Source organism: Pan troglodytes, chromosome 14, assembly GCF_028858775.2.
Source record: "Pan troglodytes isolate AG18354 chromosome 14, NHGRI_mPanTro3-v2.0_pri, whole genome shotgun sequence".
NCBI classification, from domain to species: Eukaryota; Metazoa; Chordata; class Mammalia; order Primates; family Hominidae; genus Pan; species Pan troglodytes.
This window is the reverse complement of record NC_072412.2, coordinates 24,676,749-24,697,218: the sequence shown is the minus strand read 5'-3', so window position 1 is coordinate 24,697,218 and position 20,470 is coordinate 24,676,749. Positions and strand designations below refer to the sequence as shown.

Here is a 20,470-nt window from a genome sequence, read left to right as displayed (position 1 = left end):
CTGTTCAAACTTAATTATCAGGACTAAAATTATGTTCAGTTTGTTTGTTATTTTACTATTTCTTTAAAGTATTTTATAGATCATCTTCCCAATTTATCTCAATACCGTTCACTACTTATTTAAAATTCCTTAAATGCAGGCCTCATTCTTAAGTTTTCCAGTGGAAAAAGTCATTCAGCCTGGGATCTTACCTATTGTTTTCTTTTTGTTAACTGCATTGTCTGCCTTGTGTCGCTTCTGTTACAGAAAGAAAAAAAATAGTTCTAACATTCAAAAGTTCCACATGAATAATTGAAATAGCAAACAAAACAATCAGGAAATTACAGGGGACAAGGAAACTAACTGCCAATAATGCTCATGCTGTAAAATTCAGTTAGACAATTTTGTGATCTATCAGCACTCCCTAAGTTTAGAACTGGTCTCCTCTAGTTTCAATTGTTTTATTTTGGTTCTAGCACTTGGAAGTACAAAACTTTTCACTCCTTGCTTTAGATCAGACTGAAATGATTATTCAGTGTGATGAACCCAACAACAAACAGCCAACTTCATTTTATTGATAAAGTAACTTTGCTTCGATGTGTACAGGTTGAAGATCCCTTATCTGACATGCTCGGGACCAGAAGTGTTTTATATTTCAGATTGTTTCAGATCCTGGAGTATTTGCATATACCCAATGAGGTGTCTCTGGGATGGGACCCAAGTCTAAACATGAAATTTATTTATGCTTCATATTCACTTTATGCACATAACCTGAAGGTAACTTCATACAGTGTTTATAATAATTTTGTGCAGCCATCACATGAGGTCAGGTGTGGAGTTTTCCACTTGTGGCATCATGTCGGCATGCAAAAGTTTTGGATTTTGAAGCATTTCAGATTTGGGGTTTTTGGATTTAGGGATGCTTAACCTGTATTATATTTATTTACATACCTATTCCCAGAAAGATGCATATATGTTTGTGAAAGCAAGGTATGTGTGTATGTAAGGGAGGAGAGGAAGATCCAGAGACAGAGAGACAGCACACGCAAACATATATATATATATATACACACACACAAATATATAGGGGGAGACAGAGCAAGAAAGAGAGGGAAAAGGAATATAGTTGCTGTAGCCAATGAACTTGGAGGTACACTAGGATGATTGTGAGGGGAGAAGATTCTTGTAAAATTGCCTCAGGCAGAGCGAGACAATGCTGCCATCCTAGACAACACGGCAATCCTTCATTTGCTGCCCAAATTAGCAAGCTCTAAAGCAGGCTATAAGGAACATCAGTGATAAAAATCAATGGGGCTCCAGAGACCTAATATTTGAAAACAAAGTTTGAACTGTTTAGTGTCACTGTACAGGTATTTAGGACACTCTGAGTATACATTACCTCCCCCTAAAAATACCATCAGGTGTCTAAAGAGGCTGGTTAAGCTATAGCCCAATTTCCTGCCTTAAATATATCACCCGAGGCAACACATAAGTTATTATCTACTGCCTACAATGATTTTATTATCCAAAAGCAAAAACTTACAAAATCTTCTACAATCTCTTTGATGCCTGCAATTGTTAAAATAATGATCAATGGCACCAGGGTGGTATATCTTCCTGTTGGAGATACATCTGGAATTTGCTGGAAGATAAGAGACCACAAGTAAGAAGTTGGCACATTAAAAATCCTCTCCATGAACAGAAAATTATGGCAGTCATGCACGTTTCACACTTTTGCAGTTCTGTTCCATTTCTGTTACTCAAAAATAATTACCTTACTTTAAAAACTAGCTATGTATTTTACATATTTTTTAAAATTTTATCCAACATTGGTTATGTGTTTGGAACAGAAAAAGGCTTAAAAGTATGGCCCTGAGGCCACTTTTCAATGCCTCTTTCAGTCACTGCAATCATCCTTAAGGCCATACCAAAAGAAATCTCCCTGTATACAAAGTCAGGCTTTTTCACTCTATCAAACAATGACTGGAGGAGGGAAACAAACTATATTCCAAGATTATAACACTTTAGCAGTTAAGGAACCTTTAGCAAAATCTCATTTTACATGTAATTAAGTGAATTCCAAGGAACTGTTAAAAAACCATTACCTGTAATAAGGCAATGAAGAGAAAGAAGGCATTAGCAGCTCTTCTAATCTGCTCATACAAGAATCGAGGTAGAAATGTCAACACGCTGTACTTGGCCGTACTGTAAGTGCAAAGAAAAATAATACTATCAGTTATAGATGTAAACTCTAAAACACAAGAACAGGACAAGAAGTTTAGAAAGTTTTACAAATGGTTTTAAAAAAAATGTTTCAAAACTCATGACAAGGAAATTGCTGTGTATCTTCTCCTAAAGAGCTTTAGTTTGTAAAATGGCGCCCCTGATGAGAAAATCTTCCAATGTGGTCTTTGTTTTCTACATTGGAAGACATACATGTGCTTCTTTAATTTTCACACAACATAAGCAGAGATATCTACCCACCTTCTAGGAGCTATATGCTATGAACAGCAGGCGTGTGAATAACAATTCGATGTTCCCCTCTGGGTAACCACCACAGATGTTTCATGCTTCAACCACACCCAAATAAATTCCATTCCTTCCACACACCCTTTATTTGATCATGTTTGCTCACACTTTTGCTTCCACCTAGGACATCCTCTCCCTTACACCCTACCTGTCTCTCCATGACCAAAGTATCCTTCCTTCCACCCAATCTTACATCTTTCAGTAAGTCTGGTCAAATTTATAATGACACTCCTCATGCAAGCCTACAGTACAGTGTTTACACCTATATCATATAGGCATAATGCTTTGCTTAGTATTTTATCTATCCCCAGAACAGATTACGGGAACGACAAGAATGTTTACTTCAATTCCATATGTTCCTAGCACATAGCAGATAGTGAGTGAACAGTGAAATAACCCAAAGGCAAAATGAACCAAACCAGCTGTGGCTGCTCACACATTTTATTCAAGTTTGCACCATAAAAGTACCTATATGATTCCTAGCTCACCCTCTGAAGACATCACTCTGAGCCTATTCTTAATTATAATATATTCTAGCAAGATTATCCAGCAGGTTTTCATCATTCTGAGCAAACTTTCACAAGGACAGAAAACCAAACACCACATGTTCTCACTTATAGGAGGGAATTGAACAATGAGAACACATGGACACAGAAGGGGAACATCACACACTGGGGCCTATTGTGGGGTGGGGGAAGGGGGTAGGGATAGCATTAGGAGATACACCTAATATAAATGATGAGTTAATGGGTGCAGCACACCAACATGGCACATGTATGCATATGTAACAAACCTGCACATTGTGCACATGTACCCTAGAACTTAAAGTATAATAAATAAAAAAAAGATTATCTAGCAGGTTTTTAATTTACAACAAATTAGAAGCACCCCAATAGAAGGGCGAAGGGCTCAGGAGACAGAATACACCAGAAGCAAGGTACACTACTGTGAGACTGGACAGCAACCAAACCTGGAACAACAGAGTAAAACCAAAGTGGACTACTCAAAAATATAGCAGCCAGAGGTCATTTGATGGAACAAGAAATAGTCCCACTGCCAATAGTCCCATCTGCCACTGCCTCAGAGAAAATCATGCCCCATGGTACAATGGCCTCGCATTTCACAATACAGTGATCAGAGTTATCCTTAAAGACAAAATCATTTTTAGCAACTTCTACCTAAGGTGCTAAAAATGTATGTGATGTTATATGAAGACCACTTTTTAAAGAGTCAAAACTTAAACAATATGTAACTTGAAAGACTATCCCTGAATTAGCTAGAAATTTGCTGACATGGATCTCCTCCTTGTTTAAGTGGCCCTGTGGCATAACAGGATGTCACTGTGAAATTTGGCCAGAATCAACAGCTGACATTAAGCTCATTAAAAAGTAGGGAAAATACACAAAACTCATGTGTGATAGCTCACAATACAAAGTCTTCTTAACTATGGCTTAGTGGACAAAATCAAATGGCATATCATGCATACCTCTACAGCAATCCTGACCACTGAAATAAAGCAATCAACATTTGTCAGCAAAAAACAAAAAGAAAGTTCACATACTGTAAAATAAGAGTGTAGAAACTATCTTGCAAGATAGCTTGATTGTAACATTTGAACCTGACATTCCATCTGTATAAACCAGATACACATGCACACAGTTGGCACATTACCCCAGCTATATATGAATATTTTCCACTTGAGCAAATGCTGACTGTGCTTAAGGACCTGCATATCCCTGAGAACCATGAAGATGGAGAGTTGAGGAGGAAAGGAATCTTGCTTGTGGCAAGAAATGAAATATAAGAGGGTAGAAGTGGAGAGGGAAATGCATACTGACTTTTACTCTACTAGAACTAGAAAAACGAGCCCAAATGCTTGCATCCTGAGATAGAGTAAGCATGATCAATAATTCAGAGAAATTAACATTCATCCAGGAAAAGGTTATTGTGTGGCATTAAAATAATTGCCAAAATATATAGCCATTAGCTGTCATGTTACAGAATTAAAGATATAACACTACAAACAGCTAAAGGCAGCACCTATCAAAATGAGTCTACCAGAATATTGCAGGACAGTACTTCTTGAACACACCAGTCTCCTGGAGAGCTTATTAAAATGCAGATTCTGATTCAGTAGGTCTGGGGTGGGCCTGAGATTCCACATTTCTAACAAGTTCCCAGGTGAGTTCAATGCTACTGGTGCAATGACCACACTTTGAGTAGCAGGGATTTAGGATAATTGCTGAGGAGGTAAATTTGTTCAAACTTCCTATTTGAATTTAATTCAGCAGAGCACTATAAGGTGTAATACAATGAGGTTTCTGGTTCCAAAATGGTGGCATGGAAGCAAGCTGGCTTCATTCCCCACACAGAAAACAAAAACCAAATTTACAGCACTAAGGTTATCACCACAAATATCCCAAAACTAGAATATGAGGATGAGACAGTTCTCAGTGCCACAGAGAAGTAAAAAAGCTCCAAGTAGATGGTAAGAGAAGGAGACATCCACAGCCAAGACATCCCTCTCCCCAATCTGCCAGCACCAAGCACGTGGAAAATCTCCCCCAACTCTCAGTTTAACACTGGAAAAAGGAAAATCAAGGTGACGGGCAGCTTCCCCATCATCTTGAGTTCCCTGGCAGGATACCTGTTCCTACCTCAACTCACAGGAAGCATGGGGAGTGCTTGAAGGAAGAAATACCCTGGGGACAGCCAGAGACAAAGTGAGGAGGCAGGACTACTATCCCCCAACTCTGGAAACTTTGCTCTATAAGTTGGCCAAAGAGATACCAAATTGGAGTGTCTGCTTAGCAGCACCATGCTGTAGGAGGTTCATCCCACAGGTCCCCTGAGAACAAACCCCTAATTCACCTTCCCACACTGCTAGGCTATCCCCTTTGGCACCATTTCCATTTGGGATGGGCAGTGCTCCAATTGTTTATTAGAGTGGAGAAAAACATGGGCTTAAGGCACCATCTAATGCTCAAAAGGAGGCAGTGACCTAATGGGAAAAGAAAGAAATTCAACAGGTAAATTACAATGAATCTCTTAAGCAAATATATCCAATAAAAAGCAAAAGAATCCAGACAGAGAAGACTGAAATAACTAACTAATTCTCCAATGCAAACATATACACATACATTCATAAGTGACAGCAGCAAACAGGGAACCATGACTTCCCTGAACAAACGAAGCAAGGATCCAGTGACTAACCCTAACAAGATGGTGATATGTGAGCTCTCTGAACAAGAATTCAAAATAGCAGTTTTAAGGGAACTCGGTGATTTTCAAGATAACACAGAAAAGCAACTCAAAAATGTATCAGAGAAATTTCATGAAGAGATTGAAATAATAATAAAAACAAACAGAAATCTTCAAACTGAGAAATGTATTTGAGGAACTGAAAAACTCATTAGAGGCTGTCAGTAGGAGAATGAATCCAGCAGAAGTAAGAATAAATGAGCTCAAAGACAGGCAATTTGAAAATACACAGAGAAGAAAAAAGAATAAAAAGGAACAAAGATTGTCAACAAGATAAAGGAAATTACCTCAAAAGACAAAGTCTAAGAATCACTGGTGTTCAAGAGGGAGTTAAACAAGAGCAAGGAGTAAAAAGCTTACTCAAAAAAATAACAGAAAACTTTCCAAAACTTGAGAAAGAGATAAACATCCAGGTACAGGAATGTCAGAGAACAACAAACAGATCTGACCCAAATAAGACTTCCCCAAGGCATGTAATAATCACTTTCTCAAAGATCAAGGACAAAGAGGATCCTAAAAGTAGCAACAGAAAAGAAGCAAATAACGTATAAAGAACCTCCAATTCATCTGGCAACAGACTTATCAATGGAAACCAAACAGGCCAGAAGGGAGTGGAACAAAATTTTCAAAGTGCTAAAAGAAAAAAAATTTCTATCCAAGAATACTGTATCCAGCAAAGCTGTCCCTCAACTATGAAGGAGAAATAAAGGCTTTCCCAGAAAAACAAAAGCTGAGAGAATTTACCATCACCAGATCCATCTTACAAGATATACTAAAGGAGGTTCTTCAATTTGAAAGAAAAAGAAACACTAACATGCAAATAGAAAACATTTGAAGGTATAAAACCCACTAGTAAAATTAAGCATATAGACATACCCAGAATACTCTAATACTGTAATTGTGGTGTGCAATACACTCATAACTCTAGTATGAAGCCCAAAAGACAAATCTATCAAAAACGAAAACACATACAGCAACCTGCTAAGAAATAGGCAGTATAAATATATCCAAATTGAGGTAACAAAAAAATAAATATGTAGGGGAGATGGAGTTAAAACACAGAGGTTTTTTTAGTTTATTGTTTCTATTCCTTTCTGTGATCTAAGTTGTCATCTCTTTAAAAACAACTTGTTATATCTACAAGATGTTTCTGCAAGCCTTGTGATGACCACAGTGCAAAAACCTATAATAGATACACTAAAAATAAAAAGCAACAAATTAAAACCTATTACCTGAGAAAATCACTTAACCACAAAGGAAGATGGAAAAAAGAAAAGAAGGACTGAAAGAAGGAAGGAAGGAAGGAAGGAAGGAAGGAAGGAAGTTATCAAACAATGAGAAAACAAGCAGAAAAATGGCAGTAGTAAGTCCTTACTTATCAATGATAACACTGCATGTAAATGAACTTAATTCTCTAATTAAAAGATATATATAGCTGAATGGATAAAGAAACAAGACTCAGCTATATGCTGCCTACAAGAAACCGATATCACCTATACAGACACACATAGAATGAAAGAGATGGAAAAAGATAGTCCATGCAAGTGAAAACCAAAAAATAGTAGGATTACCTATTCTTATACTACACAAAACGGACTACAAGTCAAAGACAAAGAAGGTCATTTTTATAATGATAAAGGCAACTATAAATATCTATGCACTCAACACCAGAGCACCCAAAAATATAAAGCAAACATTAATATATCTAAAGCAAGAGATAGACTGCAATACAATAGTAGTAGGGGACCTCAGCTTCCCACTGTCAGTAATGGACAGATCATCTAGACAGAAAATCAGCAAAGGAACACTGGAGTTAAATTGTATACTAGACAAAACAAGACTAACTCACATTTACAGAATATTTCACCCAACTGCTGCAGAATGCATTTTCTTTTCATTGGTATACAGAACATTCTTTAGAATAGACCATATCTTAGGCTATAAATCAAGTCCCAGCACATTCAAAAAGTTAGAAATCATATCAACTGTTTTTTTCTGACCACAATGAAATAAACTAGAAATCAATAACAATAAGAACCCTGGAAACTACACAAACCCATGGAAATTAAATAACATGTTCCTCAACAACTGATAGGTCAATGAAGAAATTAAGAAGGAAAATTTTAAATTTCTTGAAACAAATGGATATGGAAATATAACATACTAAAATCTATGGGATACAGCAAAAGCAATGGTAAGAGGGGAAGTTTGCAGTAATAAACACCTACATCAAAAAAGAAGAAAGACTTCAAATAAACAACTGAATAAAGTACCTTAAGAGATTAGAAAAACAAGAACAAATGAAACCCAAAATTAGTAGAAGAAAAGAAATAATAAAGGTAAGAGCAGAAATAAAATTGAGACTAAAAAAAGTACAAAAGATCAATGAAACAAAAACTTGAATTTTTGAAAAGATAAGCAAAATTGACAAACCCTTAGCTAGACTAGGAAGAAAAGAGAAGACTCAAATAAAACCAGAAATGAAAACGCAACATAAAAACTGAGACCACAGAAATACACACACAAAAAAAATCATTAGAGACTACTATGAACAATTATGCACCAACAAATCGGAAACCAAGAAGAAATGAATAAATTCTCGGGCACATAAAACCTACCAAGACTGAACCATAAAGAGACAGAAAACCTCAACCAATCAATAACAAGTAACTAAATCAAAGCCATAATAAGAAACCTCCCATTAAAGAAGAGTCCAGGACCAGATGGTTTCACTGCTGATTTCTATGAAACATTTAAAGAAGAACTAATACCTAGCCAGGCAAGGTGGTGTGTGCCTGAAGTCTTAGCTACTCAGGACGTCGCTGAGGTGGGAGGATCTAAGCCCCAGAAGTCAAGGTTGCAGTGAGCCAAGATTGCGGCACTGCACTCCAGCCTGGGCAATGAGAGTGAAACTCTGACTCAAAAAAAAAAAAAAAAAAGTTATCCTAAAGCCTTGAAAAAAAATTGAAGATCATGGAATGCTTCCAAACTCATTCTATGAGGCCAGCATTACCCTGATAATAAAACCAGGCAAGAAAATTATAGGCCAATATCACTGATGAACATAGATGAAAAAAATTCTTTTTTTTTTTTTTTTTTTTTTGAGACAGAGTCTAGCCCTGTTGCCCAGGCTGGATGGCAGTAGTGTGATCTCAGCTCACCACAACCCACGCCTCCTGGGTTCGAGGTAGCCTCAGCCTCCAGAGTAACTGGGATTACAGGCATGTGCCACTACGCCTGGCTATCTCTTTGTATTTGTAGTAGAGATGGGGTTTCACCATGTTGGCCAAGCTGGTCTTGAACTCCTGACCTCAAGTGATTCACCCAACTTGGCCTCCCAAAGTGCTGGGATTACAGGCATGAGCCACCATGCCCGGCCAGTAGATGCAAAAATCCTTAACCAAATACTAGCAAAATGAATTCACCAACATATTAAAAACATCATTCACCATGATCAAGTGGAATTCTTCTCAGGGATGTAAGGATGGTTCAACATATACAAATCTATAAATGTGATATATGACATTAACAGAACCAAGAACAAAAACCATGTGATCATTTTAGTAGATGCTGAAAAAAGTATTTGACAAAATTCAATATCTCTTTATGATAAAGATCCTCAACAAACTAGATATAGAAGGAACATACTTCAAAATAATAATGGCCATACATGAGAAACCCACAACCAACATCATACTTAACTGGGAAAAATTGAAAGCCTTTCCTCTAAGATCTGGAACATGATAAGGATGCCCACTTCCACCACTGTTATTAAACATAGTATTGGAAGTCCTGGACAGAGAAATTAGGCAAGAGAAATAAATAAAGGGCATCCAAACTGGAAAGGAAAAAGTCAAATTAGCCTTGTTCACAAAGGACATGATTGTAAGTTGCAGGATACAAAATCAACATACAAAAATCAGTAGCATTTCTATATGCCAACAGCAAACAATCTGAAAAAAGAAATCAAGAAAACAATCTCATTTACAATAGCTACAAAGAACGTAAAATACCTAGGAATCAATTTCACCAGAGAAGTGAAAGATCTATATAAGAAAAACTATTAATACACTGATGAAATAAATTGAAGAGGACACCAAAGAATGGAAAGATATTCCATGCTCATGGATTAGAATTAATATTATTCAAGTGACAACACTACCCAAAGCAAATGACAGATTCAATATAATCCCTATAAAAATACCAATGATATTCTTCACAGAAACAGAAAAACACAATTCTAAAGTTTATATGGAACCACAAATCTTGAATAGCCAAAGCAATCCAGAGCAAAAAGAACAAAGCTGGAGGCATTACACTACCTGACTTCAAAACATACTACAAAGCTGTAGTAACCAAATCAGCATGGTACTGGCATAAAAATAGACACATAGACCAATGGAACAGAATAGAGAAGCCATTGGGAGGCCAAGGTGGGAGAACCACTCGAAGCCTGGAGTTTGAGATCAGCAACATTGTGAGACCCCATCTCTTAAAAAAAGAGAAATAGAGAGAATCCAGATATAAAGCCATGCATTTAGAGTCAATTCATTTTAACAAAGGCGCTAAGAACATACAGTGAGGAAAGGACAGTTTCTTCAATAAATGATGCTGGGAAAACTGGTAATTACATATCAAAGAAGAAATCTAGACCCCTATCTCTCATTATACAAAAATCAAATAAAAATAGATTAAAGGCTCAAATCTAAGACCTGAAACTGAGAATTACTAAAATAAAACATTGGGGAAATACTCCAGGACATTGGTCTAGCCAAAGATTTTTTTGTATAAGACCTCAAACGCATAGGCAACCGAAGCAAGAATAGACAAATAAGGTTACATCAAGCTAAAAACCTCCTGCAGAATGAAGAAAACATCAACAAAGAGACAACCCAGAGAATAGTAGAAAATACTTACAAGCTATCCATCTGACAAGGGATATATAAGGAGAATATAACCAGAATATAATAAGGAGCTCAAACAACTCAACAGTGAAAATAAATAAATAGATAAAATAATATGTTTTAAAAATGCATAAAAGATCTGAATAGACATTTCACAGAAGAGACATACAAATGGCCAACAGGAAAATGCTCAACATAACTAATTCTCAGAAAAATGCAAATCAAAACCATAATGAGATATCATCTCACTGCAGTGTAAATGGCTATTATAAAAAAGACAGGGAAGATTGAATGCTGGCAAGGATATGCAAAAAGCAGAACCCTTGTACACTGATGGTGGGAAAGTAAATTGGTACAGCCAGTATAGAAAACAGCATGGAGGTTCCTCAAAAAATTAAATACAGGGCCGGTACGGTGGCTCATGCCTGTAATCCCAACACTTTGGGAGGCCGAGGCGGGCAGATCACGAGGTCAGGAGATCGAGACCATCCTGGCTAACATGGTGAAACCTCATCTCTACTAAAAAAAATACATATATATACAAAAAATTAGCTGGGTGTGGTGGCGGGCACCTGTAGTCCCAGCTACTTGGGAGGTTGAGGCAGGAGAATGGTGTGGAACCTGAGAAGCGGAGCTTGCAATGAGCCGAGATCGTGCCACTGCACTCCAGCCTGGGAGACAGAGCAAGACTCCGTCTCAAAAAAAAAAAAAAAAAAAAAAAAAAACTAAAAATAGGAATGCCATATAATCCAGCAATTTCACTGCTGGCTATAGAGCCAAAAGAAAGAAAATCAATATGTCAAAGAGATATCTGTCTGCACTGTCATATTTATTGCAGCACTATTCAGAATACTTACAGTAGCCAAAATATAGAATCAACCTAAGTGGCCATCAGTGAATGAATGGATAAAGAAAATGTGGCATATATACACAATGGAGTACTTATTCAGCCACAAAAAATGAATGAGATCCTGTCATTTGCAGCAACATAAATGGAACTGGAGGTCATTATATTAAGTGAAATCAGCCAGGCATAAAAAGACAAATATCACATGTTCTCACTCATATGTGAGAGCCAGAAAAGTGGATCTCATGAAGAGAGAGGGCAGACTGGTGGTTACCAGAGGCTAGGAGGGGTAGCATGGAGGAAGAGATGAAGAGAGGTTGATTAATGGGTACAAATACACAGTTAGGTAGAGAAAATAAGAGCTGGTATTTTAAAGATCAGCAGGGTGACTATAGTTTACAATAATCTGTTGTACACGTCAAAATATCTAGAAGAGATTTAAGGCATTGGATATCCCAATTCCCTTGATTTGATCTTTACACACTATATGAATGTATCAAATTGTTACATGTACCTTTAAAATATGTGTTAATACAACTATTATGTAGCAACTTTTTAAAAATGTAATAAGATGGGAGATGTTTTACCATTCACTCTGCCAGGGGAGAAACATCTCCAGGGGTAAATGGGTGAATGACAGAACTTCCCAACAGGATAGTTTATTCACCCAAGTAAATAAGCCACCCCTCCCCTAAAGACATTCCCACTCGTGGGACGAAATGCATGTGCCAGCATCACTGTCCTCCTGGCTAGTCACAGCAAGGAGGGGCTTTAGCTGCATGGAAACCCAAGACCTTAGAGCTTGGGTGCTGGAGAAAAGTGACCAGGAGCAAACAGGAATATTTCTCTATGATTCACTCAGTCTCCCTAAAAACATGAGGCCAGTGTTTCCTGAAACTGGGTGACATGAAGATGACCGGGATTTATCAAAAATCCATCCATCCGTCATGTGCAATAGATACTTCCTCAGCCCTAATTATGTACTAGGGCAGTGTGCCAGCCCCTGGAGATACTGAAGGGAACCAAGTGGTCAAAAACGCACACCCTCAAGGAAATTGCACTCTAGAGGAGAAACGAGATTTAAAAAAAAAATAGAACACATACCAGCATAGATGGTGATGAATACTGCAGGGGAAAACAGATCAGGGAAGGAGGATACAGAAGGGTACACTGGCTGGGGATGGGAGAAGGATTATTTTCAACAGAGTGGTGAGGGAAGGTTTCACTGAGAAGGTGACCTGTGAACTAGGCCCTGAAGGAGGTGAAGGAGCAGGAGCAAGCCTCATGGACACACAGGGGAAGAGCTTTGCAGAGGGAGGGGACAGCAAGTGCAGAAACGCCAAGGTGGGAGAGCTCCCGTTGCTCCACCTGTAGGAGGGAGAGTAAAGAGCCCAATTTGGGCAAACGGAGGTGGAGAAGTATGAAGAGAACTGAAATGAACGTGGCAAAGGGCCAACGCATTGGCCTTGTCACTCATGTTGACACATTGGCCTTTTTCCTTTTGGGAGATGGGAAGATCTGCAGGTTTCCCAGGAGAGGACAAAACCTGACAATAATATCTATCCGCAAACCCTCCTCTGAGGAGCCCGACTCATGGGGTGGATCTTGTTACATGTATGTTAGACACGCTTCACTCCATAACTCATAATTAGGCGCATACAGGAAACAATCCATTAGAAAATAGGGTCTGGCAAAATATGGGTCTGGGTCTACCTGATCCTCACAAATCACAAGGCACCACAGGAGTCTGACCTCCAGAAATGCAGCAGAAAGCAAGAACCCACAGACAATACCAGAGTCTGATTTTCCAGCTACGAGAAAAACTGAAGTTGACAGCTGTTCTCCAGAGACCGATCTAAAAGACGCAAAGTTCAGTAGCTGCTCAAAGTGTAACTTCCCCTTCAAGCAAGCCTCCAGAAACACAGAAATTAAGCTAAAGCTTAACACGCATCACCAAAATGGAAACAGTAAATCCATGTTAAGGTGTAAAGACAGTCAAAAACAATTGCCTTATTCTACTACATTCCATGGAAAAACAAATTTCTTATATCTTCCCAACATACAGTAAGTGTTCAATATTTACTGAAAGAATAAAGGAGGCTTTAAGCGTCCCCACTGGAAGCTGACTTTGTGAACAGGACCAGCATTCCATGACCATGTCCTGGAAGGCTTCCATCCTAGCAGGCTCCCGATAGGATATCATTCACCTTCCTCCTCCCAAATGGTCACTCAGCAAGGAGTTCTAGACGATTGGAAGTTGAGGACAAGATGATAACACTAAACATTAAGCAGTTTAATTCAATGATTCCTTAGCAGTGCATTCAACCAATCAAGGGAAAGAACAAGAGCAACACCACCAAATGCAAAAGCCCTTCCCAGTGGCCCTCTGCCACTTCTCTCGATGGACATCACTGCATACCTGGGAGCCACCCCAGAGGATATTCCAATGGATGGCAAAGGCCATCGCCTTCCACATCTGGCATCAATTCCTTAGGCTTTGCCACCATCCCTCCCAAATCGTATTCTGGAAATAACCTTAAATCCAAGAATTCCCACTGATAAGTAGAGCCTGTCAATGGTAACATATGAGCACCTTACAAGAAATTTTCACTTCATTTTATTAATGCTAAACTACTGAAATCTCACCAGTCACAAATAAAAGGTCACTAAGTTCATTTTAAAACACTGCCATTTATATTTTCAACATGTTCCTAATTCTTAGTCTACAGCAGGAAAAAGGGGTGTCAGATACTGCTTTATCTCATAGCCTGTTCCCAGAATGCAGTAATTGGACCAGGAGAGGTATTAGTCCTATAACTCTGTATAGTCCTTTATTACGGCTCACATAGGCTCTTTTAGACTATCTGTCACAAAACACATCCAAGGAGTGAAATGGAAGTTGACTGCTGACCAATCAATTTACAATACACCTTTGAAGGTAAGTTCATAAATTAGAGTCTACCTATAATTCCTATTAAATAGTGTGACTGTCCTGCTCCTATCAGATTTCCAAATCTGTTCTATTACTCGATGCATTGTTCAACAAATAACTATGGACATGAAACACTTTATCTCAACACCTGCATGGAAACATGAGCTGAGAAGAAGATAACATTTTGACCACTGAGCATGCTGCCAGGAAGATCTTCTAGTGAGAACAGCTCTTAGATAACCAATTCCAAATGCAAGACATCAGATATTTATGGCTAATATCATTAAAAGTGACATTATTGAAAAGCAGGTTTTACCCAAGTGATTTATTCTTTCTTTTTTTTTTAACTTTAAAAACATAGAACACTTCATGAATGTGTGTGTCATCCTTGCGCAGGGATCATCCTAACCTTCTCTGTATCATTGCAATTGTAGTCTATGTGCTGCCAAAGTGAGCATGACCAGGTGCTTTATATAAAAAAAAAAAAAATGTGACCAGGCACGGTGGCTCATGCCTGTAATCCCAGCACTTTGGGAGGGCAAAGTGGGTGGATAGCTTGAGGTCAGGAGATCGAGGCCAGCCTGACCCACATGGTAAAACCCTGTCTCTATTAAAAATACAAAAATTAGCCGAGCGTGGTGGCAGGCACCTGTAATCCCAGCTACCTGGAAGGCTGAGGCAGGAGAATCGCTTGAACCCAGAAAGCGGAGGTTGCAGTGAGCTGAGATTGCTCCACTGCACTCCAGCCTGGGTGAGAGAGTGAAACTCCGTCTCAAAAAAAAAAAAGTAAGAAAGAAAGAAAGAAAGAAAAAATGTGAACTTCATGGTATAAAAACAACAAAAAAATGAGTTATGAGATTTATTTAATTTTGCACTGCAATGGAAGGATCATTTTTAATGAGATTCTTCTCAATTTTCAATTAAAAGAAACAACAACTATTTGTTATAAAAATATCTGGCCTCAACAAGTACAGGAATCATTACAATTCAGGCCCCATGCAGCCACTGCCCCAAAAGAAACGCAACAGGTCAGTGTGTGAAACTAAAACATATTGCATTTAAGTATACCACATTTGGCCTTTCATTCAGAATTCAGTATATTCTTTCCAAACAGAGGGAAATAATCCCTACTACAAGGAAAGATTTAAGGCTGTCCTAAGTGTTGGCATGCTACAAACCAAGTAAGGAGCAGCAGCCACTCTGAGATCGAGTTATCCAAATGCAAGGGCCTAAACCCATCCTTTTCAGGTCCCAAATGCCTTTGCCCTCAGTCAAGGGGGCACTGGTTCTCGGGGAGGACATACCTTGTCAGAAAAGACACTTCCCAAGGAGACAGGGTTCAGGAACTACAACATCAAACAAGATCTGGATGGAAAGCTAAACCGAAGTGGTCAAGCTGGGAGAACACTGGGAGCTGAGATGATTGGTACACAGAGATTTCTAGTATGGAAAACACAAATGTTTAATTTAGGTCTGGGTAGAAAGCCATATCTATCCGTCCCTCATGTTGTAGAGTTAAAAATCTGGGGCAAGCTATATTATTCTATCTTTCTGGATTTCTCACATAATTGTCAAACTTTATTCAAGTGTTTAATTCTAACTGACATTTCTATGTTTATCATGCGTATATAGCAAAGTGCACAAAACCAAAGTGTGCATATATAGCAAAGTGCACAAAACCCAAGTGTACAGCTCACAGTTTCATAAAGTGGACCCATCCCTGCAGGTGTCTAACTGAAATCCAACATAGAGACATGAGTTAAATAGGTCTGTTATGTGCAGGATTCTAACAGCAGTAAAGACCCGATCTAAAGGCTGCCTAGCTTCAGACTGACAATTGTAAAATGGAAACACATTTACCACTTCTGCCTACAGGGACACCACTACCATACTAGAAAGGAATGTAAAAATATGCAGTCAGTTTAAAACACACACACACAACTAGGAATGGAATCATTAGCTAAGATGTGGGGTTGTCTTTTTTCTAAAATAGACTTCTTTCTGCTTTCGCCAGACAAGTTGAACATGCCTCCAAGACGCCTTCTGAGTATGAGCTGCAGGGAGAGAGAAGCCCACAAGAGGGGCTGCCGCCTAAGCAACGGCCCTGGCCTGCGAGGCAGGAAGAACGGGCTCTACCTTCACAGATGGTATCTCAGAAGATATGTCAATCCATTTTAAAAATAATAATGCAGTTGTAATAAGAGTGTCATTGTGTCAAAGAAACAGAGCCACTAGGTGACATATAGAGATTTATGATAAGGAATTGGCTCACACAACTATGGAGTCTGGCAAACCCCAACACCAGCAGTGGGAATGGGCAAGAGGGCCAATGGTATGGTTCCAGTCCAAAGGCCGGCGGGTTGGAAACTCAGGAATAACCATTGTTTCAGTAGCTCTGAAGGCGGGAAAAGCTAATGTGCCAGTTTGAAGATTGTCGGGCAGGAGGAGCTCCCTCTTACTTGGCAGAGGGTTGTTCTGGTCAGGGCTTCAACTGTTTGATGGGGCCGCCCACACTAGGGAGGCCACCTGCTTTCCTCACTCTACTGATACAGATGCTAACCTCATCCAGAAATCCCCTCGCAGACACTCAGAATAATGTTCAACCGGATGCCTGGGCACCCCATAGCCCTGTCAAGTTGACACATTAACTTTACTATCACAATCATATATTAGGCAGGGCAGAGGCAGGCACAAGCCCAGTGCATTGGAGACAGGGGAGCCTGTGGACAGGAGGGGAAGTTTCAGCCTGCAGAGCTCAGGAGACTCATGAGACACCAATGATGGAAAAGGGTCTATGGCAAGCATAGAAAGCAAAGGGAGGTATTTGAAGTCCATACACAGAGGAGCTCACACAGGAAATCAGGGCTAGGAATCTGGAGGAACCCCACAAGATAAACTATAAAGAGTTCAAAGCAAAAGACTTCATAAAAGAAACATGGTTCCTCTCTCACAAGCCCCCTTCTTCTGGTTACACCAAAATCTTACACAGCCAGGCTGCTACACCCACAGCCAGGAGTATTCCCAGGGCACCCATACAAACCTCATACACTCATGTCTAAAAGTCCTTCACCAAAAAGTGAGTCTTGCTATCTGGCCTGCACTCACAGAGCACCTCATCATCCTGCTACGCTTCCTCTTTGAAAAATTACCAAATATGTGTAGAAAGCCTCCACCACGAAAAAGAGATTTTAAATGAATACAGAAGAAAGGGGAGACCTGAGGAAACAGTACAGCAAACTTTAAAAGAATATTTTAGAGTTTGGAGTAATGCTAATTCTAATATCCTCAGAGTCATAAGATGATAACACATTCACATGAAACAAGAATAAGATGGTATTTCTAAAAAGGAAACAGAATAAAATGGCTATTGGCAATTGGAAGTATGCTAGCCTAACTAAAATATTGCAAAAAAGGAAGTGAAAAATAAAGCTAAGCAAATTTTCCAAAAAGTAAAACCAAAAAAACAAGATGCAAAATAAAAGAGACTTAATAGTACAAATACAAGACCAATATCCAACTATTAAGAGTTCCACAGAAACCAGAGAAAGATAATATTAACAAGTTATACAGAAGAAGTTGCTAGAACTCCAAGAACAAAGATTTCTGATTGAAAGGGTACACGAAGTACCCAAAACAATGAGACACATACCAAAATTTTTCATTATAGAATACTAAATATTTTTCATTATAGAATGCTATTTCTAAAGCATAAAGATATTAAAAAGAGCCTATTTATAAAGAGAAAAAAAATCAAGATGAAATTGAGCCTCTTAATAGCAACACAGACCACTAAACTGACACTTTAGATTTCTATACCCAGCCAAGCTATCAGAAACTCAAATGTACTTTTCACATAAGCTTTTCTAGGAAGCCTCTTACTGCAAGATGTTCTTCAACAATACAAAACAGTAATCAAGAAAGCAACCCCCCACCCCACTCCCTGACAGTGTCTAAATATCAGGGAATACAACTCAAGAAAGCAGTGAGAAAGTTCTGGGATGACCACTTTACAGCAACACATCTACAGGGCAGCCAGTTTATCTGGCAAGAAGATGGCGAGGTGTGGAGGGGAAGGGGTAAAACCAAGAGATTATTCTGGGATATTTATTTTAAGCTATATAGAGAGGTTATATAATACAAATGTGTATTGATCTGATGGAAAAGATAAAAATTAAAGTGCAAAAAAAATTGTTTAAGGAGAAGAACAAGGCAGGAAAAGCAAGTTATACTGGAAAAGAGGCAAACATGATACACTGCCTCACTACTCGGACCTGAGGTAATTAACTGAAATATGCATCTATAAGAGAGTTCAGAGAGATCATTTCTAAACTGTATTTCACAATGTAGAGAAAACCACATTTCTAAACTTAATTTTGAAATATGGTAGAAACCTCCAAAGAATTAAAAACACAAAGAGTTCAAAGTGGTTGCCTTTGGTGGAACAGGACTGGGATGGGAGAGAGGGCAGGAGATTATTGATTTTCATGATAAGCACTTCTAAACTCTTTCAACTTTTAACTACCTACATGTGTTGTTTTAATAATACTTTAATATAAAAAAGTAGTATCCAGATATAACTGTCAAGGGACAGCTGATTATTTTAGCTAAATTTAGGACTGGTCATACATAAGGAGCTTTTTTTAGAACATGAAATCAGACTAAAGACCCAGTTTGTTTCTATACTGCTTCCACCACAAAAGAGCTAGTAACTACTCATATCTGATATCACTCCCCACTATCACTTCCTTTTGCCAGCGGCAGTTGACACCTAGATCATGGATAAAAGAAGGGGAAACTGTCATCTGCCCCATAAGAGTCTAACAAGAAACAAACATGAGTACAGCACTCAGAGTGCAACATTTGTATGTATTCCTTTGAGACGAGCAGGCTGGCTTTCAGCACAGGAGTCTTTACCCTAAAACTCACCCCACAGGGAAATCGAAGAGTCCAGTTCTTCCCCTTTAAATGGAAATCACTTTATTCTAAAACGTATTTGCTCTTATTAAGTTCTCTTGCTTCCTTTCATCCTCTGCAAAATTCCTAGAACATCTTTCTTTCTTCTTTTCATCAAACCACATCCTTCTCCTTTTCTGAGCCAATAGCCCAAGGGGTCATCTTCTCTAACAAGATTTTCTCTATTCATGTCTACCCAAAGTGTACAATCTGTAATCCATCCATTTATTTCAACATTCTGTGTGTGTGTGTGTGTGTGTGTGTGTGTGTGTGTGTGTTAGAGACAGAGAGACGGGAGCAGACAAAGGCAGGGAGTCAGAGAGAGAAAGAAATTTCTTGTCTTGTACTGTGAGCTCTAGGCTGGTCACATAAAATATTTATTATCTTAACCACCTCTCCACGCCTTGCAGGTTGAACGCTCATTGTACAACTCAGACCAACAGCACAGTGCCCTCTACTGGCCAGCCAGCATAGCAGTGTTTTCTGCAAAGTAAACAACATTTGGGGCGTGCGCCAGATGAAGTTCAAGTTCTTCATCAATTATCTAATAAGAATCCTCAGAGAACCGATGTTTAAGGAAGAACTGTAATAGCCTTATTGCATTTGGTTCTTGCATATTCACTTATATCCATTTAAAATAAAAACACAAAGTACTGGTATTCATTCCTAAGTAATTCTAAAATGTTTAGTCATATTTTCATTTAATTTACTCATTAGTTTACCCAGAAATCACAGAAGGAGAATATTAAATTTTGTGGGGACTGGATGCAATTTGTATACAACATGTATACAATTTGGGAATCTTGCTTTAAGAAAAATACAGTATTACGAAAACAAAATTGAGCACAGAAGTGAAGTTTACTTATAATGAAAAAAACACAACATATTACACATTCATGAAGGCTGAAAAATACATCACGTTATCCAGAAAACACATTATTTTTATTAAATACTATAATATTAATATTAATAGTCCATAATACTTTCCCCTCCATATTTTTAATTTTATTTGTGTGGGTAGTTTCTTAGAAAATTTTGTAAATAGTTTGTATAGAAAGAACAGAT

General features: G+C 38.4%; 1 protein-coding gene and 1 non-coding gene across 3 annotated transcripts in view; both read right to left on the bottom strand.

The window, feature by feature from the left end:
* The window catches only part of ATP8A2 (ATPase phospholipid transporting 8A2), a 648,977-nt gene that overhangs the window by 493,751 nt on the left and 134,756 nt on the right, over positions 1-20,470 (bottom strand). For both annotated transcript variants that reach the window (XM_522636.9, XM_009426757.5), the window contains exons 3-5: positions 2,085-2,184; positions 1,523-1,621; positions 192-237 (exon numbers count right to left, since the gene is read on the bottom strand). In XM_522636.9, the coding sequence (XP_522636.4) occupies positions 192-237; positions 1,523-1,621; positions 2,085-2,184 (245 nt within the window). The remainder of the gene's footprint in view (positions 1-191; positions 238-1,522; positions 1,622-2,084; positions 2,185-20,470) is intronic.
* Positions 14,804-14,910, bottom strand: LOC112205325 (U6 spliceosomal RNA). The gene has a single exon (XR_002939220.1). It is a non-coding gene; the product is annotated as a U6 spliceosomal RNA (small nuclear RNA).